General features: G+C 38.8%; 1 protein-coding gene across 2 annotated transcripts in view; it reads right to left on the bottom strand.

The window, feature by feature from the left end:
* Window positions 1-3,226: 3,226 nt before the first annotated feature.
* APBA1 (amyloid beta precursor protein binding family A member 1) overlaps window positions 3,227-6,000 on the bottom strand; it is a 196,771-nt gene continuing 193,997 nt past the window's right edge. For both annotated transcript variants that reach the window (XM_082243995.1, XM_082243996.1), the window contains one exon: window positions 3,227-4,598. In XM_082243995.1, coding sequence (XP_082100121.1) covers window positions 4,527-4,598 — 72 coding nt within the window. In that variant the 3' untranslated portion in view covers window positions 3,227-4,526. The remainder of the gene's footprint in view (window positions 4,599-6,000) is intronic.

Raw genomic sequence — 6,000 nt, 5'->3', positions numbered from 1 at the left:
ATACAGTACAAAGCAAAACAGCTTTATCCATTTATTTTATACCTAATTGTTTGAATTTGCCAATCTTCAATAATTATGCTCAAAAGAATGAAAGATACCCTAGGTCCCACTAGATGAATCCAGTCATAAGTGGGATTTGTTTTAATGCAATGTATGAAATAATTTCTTCTGTAATTTTAATGGAAGAAAAGGAGCAACCATTTTTTTTTTATTTGATTTGATTCCAGTGTTGTCTGGTGTCTAAGAAAAGTCTGACGTCTATTCCTATTAGCATTGTAAATGTTGCTTTAGTAAACAAAGAATGAGGTCTTTTTTTATCCGCTAACCATATCACTTCCATACATCTTCATTACAAAAAAATATCTTCATAAATAAAATACTGGGTTTTTTTTCTCCATGTTATTTGGTTACAAGTCAGGAATTGCATGAATAGTAAACATACATGTAAGTTGTTTTAGCAAATAAAAACCGCACGCAGAAATGGGAACTTCCAAGAAACATTAGGACAGATTTTTTATTCCCCAAATTAAAAAAAAAAAAAAAAAAAAAGTTACGATTCCCAAACATGTAACACATGTTCTAATAAATAAATAAATACATTTCCTATTGTGTTCATATTATAGTTTTCAAGGCTGCTTCAGCTTTCTAAGAACTAAATCATAATCCCTGATATACAGGAAAACAAATATTATCTACATCACAAAATAAATATTAATTATGCTATCCGCATGGTATATTAGACCTAAAACAAGTCATGTTTTACATTAACAGATTAGTTTTATCAATTCACTTTACACTGGGCGGACATTTAAACCTGGGTCCAACAAATACAGTAGTGGAAGAGACAGATTTTAGTTACCCAGTATTACAGTAAATGAAGTCCTTTGCTACTTTGCAGACCGGCAGATTATGAAATGAAAGGATGAAATGGCAGCCTTTTTCACATAAGGACTTGATCTGCTTTACAAGTTATATATGTACTAACCCAACGGTGGCAAACTAGGTCTACATATTCAAGAGGAGGCAGAACATTTTAACCCCATGTAAACAATTGTAAATTTAGACAACCGGCAGGGGTGTCCAAACTATGGCACTCCAGCTGTTCAGGAACTACAATTCCCATCATGCCTAGTTATGTCTGTAAACGTCAGAGATTTACAATGCCTCATGGGACGTGTAGTTCCGCAACAGCTGGAGGGCCGTAGTTTGGACACCCCAGACTTATGTCAATTTAAAAGTAAAAGTTGCACCATCAAAGTCTAACACTGGCCATAAACACCAGGATTATCAGGAAATTTAAGTTTAAAGCCCCGTACACATGGGCCGGAAGAGTGGGGGAGATCGCTGTACTAACTTCACATTTAGTACAGTGGCTCCGACCGGAGCTGACAGTTTATTTGTTCAACCCGCTGGGTTGAACGAAAAAAAAAAAAAATGAATAGTTTGGACCAGGCTTTAAACTAGCTTTTGCTTTCAAAACCAACTAAATGGATCAATGCAATCTGCTACCACACCTCCACAAACGAAGGCCATTGAGGCGATTCCACCCATTGAATGGCTTTATTAAGTTACCAGGCCACTCTCACAGCACCAAACATAGCTAGTGTTTGGAGCAGACCTAGTTTCCATGGAGGTTGGTAGATACCGGAAAGACAGCAGTCTATGTTCTTGCCATAACTAACAATTTATTGAAACCGTTGCTTTGATGCACTTGGTTGTTTTTGAAACTGCGGAGATTGCCTAAAAATGAATAAGTGTTCGGCCAGTATTAGGGCTTAAGAGTTGGGTCTATATCTACGTATACTGGTTCTACATCAGTAACATTTACGGTAGGTACATTCAGCTACATCTGTGTTTATATCTGTTCATTTATGATACAGCTTATGTGTGCTGTTACCCTGAATACTGTAAAATAAGTAATCAGTGTTTCCAAGAAGCTCAAGCTGTGGTATCTACCATAGAACAAAAAGTACCCTGTGCAAAAACAAATATGACATACCTGTGTTCGAGCTCTTGGACAATTTGTACTGCATGATGTAAACAAAGTTCACTGGAAACTATCATTTCAAATCTTATTCACTGCTCCAGCACTCACCAGCTCCCCCTTACCGAGACAAGGTAACAGCAGAGCTATGTAAATATAATGTAAACGTAGTAAAATGGAAACTCATATATTCTGACAAATCAAAGGCAAGTGTGGCAACTGTATAAACTGTATTCTTGGACAGTTTTGCCTCATTGTGAAATGCATAGACTTGTAAAGAAAAGTTAAAAAAAAAAAAAATCTGTTTTCCAAATGCATGAACCATGGAAAAATCCACCCACCTTTGTGCTCTGCTAATAACAGTTTAAAGCCTGTTTGGAAAAATTGAACACTCTGCCTAAGAGCAGGCAGTATGGCACCTGGCATTAAAACATTTTATTCTGCCCTCTGGGATCTATGAAGGAAAACGCTCACTGGGACCTTTTTTTTTTCATTCCAGCTATTTATCAAAAATGCGATGATTAGCCTCCAATGGCTTCCCATGGGATAGTTGTTCAGGTGGAGCATATTTCCCAGAGGGTGTCCAAAGCTTCTCAAGCAAAGTCACCAGGCTTAAAAATAAAGTGATTGTAAAGGTAGGGATTTTTTTCAAAACAACATGTCATATCTACCTGCCCCAAACCTCCTCTTTTCGGGTCCCCTGCCGGTGGTCCTGGCTTCTCCCCCATGCCAAGTGCCCACAATAGCAAGCCTCTTGCTATGGGGGCACTTGAGCAGGCTCTCTTCCGTACTGCGATCCTGTGAATGGACATTGTAAATTCACACACAGAGCGCAGCTCAGCTCCCCCCACATTGGCTTACTGGCTGTGCTTGACAGCAGCAGGAGCCAATGGCTTTCGCTGATGTATGGGCCAATATGAAAGAGACCCGGGAGAGCCGCTGCTCTAATGCACATTGCTGGATCGAGATGGGGCTCAAGTATAAGTAGGGGCCGGGGAGGGCTGCACCCAGGTTTTTTACTTTAATGCATAGAATGCATTTAGAACAACTTTAATTTCCTGCTCTTAGGAAGAACTTCTAGTTTTAAACCATTCAGGGCTCATTCACACCACATTGAACATAAAAAACGCACAGAAAATATATGCTTATTAAAGCATGTTGACGTGCAGTTTTTAACATATTGCACTGTGTTTGCATTTTTAAAATGCATTTATTTAGGTACAGGCCCCATCAATGGTCAAAATACACTTTTTTATGTTGATATGCGTGTTGCATTGTGGTGTGCTGTGCTGCATAAAAATGCAGCATGCCTACATTTGTCCTCAATGCAAACCCATGCATTGGTGTTGCTTGAACAGTGCATATAGGCAGCAGGCAATTTTTAATAGAATCTCCTTGCATTGAGCCTGTGTTGATCAATGCAGAACAACGCAGCTCAACACATTTGGTGTGAACAAGCCCTTAAAAAAAAAAAAATACCAGGCTTGCTTGGCTGTAGTTGCTTTTTCCCATCGCCTGGGAACTATTTTTAACAGCAGTTGGAAGTCATCATTGACTTGGAGAGTTTTAGTGAAAGCCAATCCATGAGGAAAGCTTACTGTAAAGTTTAAAAGGGTTTCAACTATGAAGGAACATACCATTTTAATGAAAGTGTGAGTGAAATGGTACCCTTTGTAAACCAAGGCCTTTAGATGTATGTCCCGTGTTTGGACAATAACACGGTAAGAAATGACTAAACCACCAAATAGGTTACAGTGCAAATAGGCTGCCATGATCTGGTATTTAGTGAAAATTGTTTGCTCAGCAAACAAAGTAAACTAAGCCAGATTCCAACATGGATATGCACTGTCGGATATTGATGATGAAATATGTTTAATGGTGAAAAGTCAGATGGATTTTTAATAAGAAAGCAGACATGCTGGATGAACAGCACCTGTTATTTAAATACTTACTGATGTAGGATATTTCAATTTCAAAAGTGCTTTGATACAGTGAACACAACAGAAGCACACATAGTATAATTTGTAGATCCAAGGCAACCCAGAGTTTCATGCACAACTTCCAGAGTTGTATCTAAGATCCAGTCCTGCTACTTTACAACTGTGACACATGCATGAAGGCTCTTTCATAAGACGCAAGATTAACTACTGGCCAGATTTAAATGTGAAAACTTTAAGTGCATAAGAAGGAGAGGACAAGATCACGAATAGCAGAAGCTTGGTCTTCACTGAAGTGACTTGTTGTCACCCAGCCTTTCAGCAGGATGCAATCTAGGACTCAAAGTGGTCCACATGGACTGTAAGGTGTTTTCCTAGCACTGCAGATATATATTAGTTGAATCATGACTGGAGCACAGGCCTTGAAATAGATGTACCCATTTTAGAAAAGATGTGGAATGTAAAACAAAACATGGGCTGAAACAAAAAAGGAAATTAAGTAATTCTTCTCAAGATGTTTTTGCAGACACAGATGCAGCACTATAACCACAACCACACTTGAGGAGAACTGTGCTCCATGCATGTGTGACGAGACGGAGATGCTATCAGATGTAAACTGGTTGCTCTTGTGCCGTCAGCAGTCGGTACATGGCTGCTGGCATAGTCTTCATATGTATCTGTTGAGGATATTAATGAAATAAAACAAGAAAAGGAAAGAAAAAAAACACATAAGATTATGTTTATAGAAGAATACACAACAGCTTACATATCTCTAGTGGTATTCCTATACCATCAGTCTACCTAAAGGGCGGTACACATAGGCGAAATATCCGGCAGCATTGGCCAGTTGAATAGAAACTGGCCAACATTCGGCCTGTGTGTACGGCAGCCAGTCCGACAGAGGCTTCTGTCGAAGGGGCATCACTAAAAAAGGTCTGCTAATCGGCACCCGATCAGTACTCTCAGCCAATAGCCAAGAGCGCTGACCAGCGTGTTCTGGTGGGGGAAGCCGCCCCCCCCTGTCAGAACACAGTTGCTCAGCAGGGGAGATTGTTATACTAACATTGGATTCTTAGTGCAGCGGCTCCTTCTGAGCTTTTCCGTTTTTTTCGTTCAGCTGGTACTAGTGTGTACCAGGCTTTAGATGTGTGTGTATATTCTGAGATACTCAATTTTGTGAATCTTAGAACAATACAGTAGCATACATGTATACAGTACTGGGGATGGGCACATACACAGCATATGTGTGCTCTAAAAGCAGATGGGCAAAGAAAGTTATTATAGGTGCCTGGTTACAGACAAGAATACAGTTCACCAAGTGGACTGCAATGGATGCTATAAGCCTATGATGAATACTATTTGATATACACATACATTTTTTAAGATCTTGGAAAATGTTTGTGACTAATCAGAAAATATTATTTTATTCCTAGACATGTGAACATAAAAATGACCACACATAAGGGCAATCTGCGTGTAGGATCTGAAGAAAGCGTGCAGCTCCTTGTAAGAGCAGCAATCGCTACAAAACGAGATAGGTCATTACTCATCACTGTCCTTCAGAGCTGTTCCTCTATGGCCTTTAGAATTCAGCTTTTAAAAATCAAATATTCTCATCCATCTGCCAAGTCTTTTCTGTAGCTTCCAATTAAGTATAAAATGATACATCTGGCCCATCTTGTCAGTTTCTACTTTCTGAGCATGAAAACTTACTTCTACAGCTGACAAGAGCACTTTCTTATAGCAGCTTCTCACCAACTAATTCTCTCTAGCTTGAAAACTAACAGAAGTACATTTTAATTAGGGAAGACAGGGACACGGTCACTTGGACCATAGAAAAATGTCAGTCATTTCACAGAAGTGTAATAGATGCTGATTTTCAGGGAAGGTGTTATAGCAGAACAAAAACTATCCTAAGATTCTTTCAAACACCATAGCATGGCCATGTCCTACTAAAAATCTTTTCTGAATGCATGTTCATTTTTGTAAGTTTTTGTAATATTTTTAAAAGAACTACAAAAAAAAAATAAAATAAATAAAAAATAAAAAAAGGTAAATGTTTATGTGGTACTTTGATAA

This window comes from Pelophylax lessonae (assembly GCF_965119305.1).
Source record: "Pelophylax lessonae genome assembly, chromosome: 1".
NCBI lineage: Eukaryota > Metazoa > Chordata > Amphibia > Anura > Ranidae > Pelophylax > Pelophylax lessonae.
Note: the sequence above shows the minus strand (reverse complement) of the source record. Positions and strands in the feature narration are given on the sequence as shown.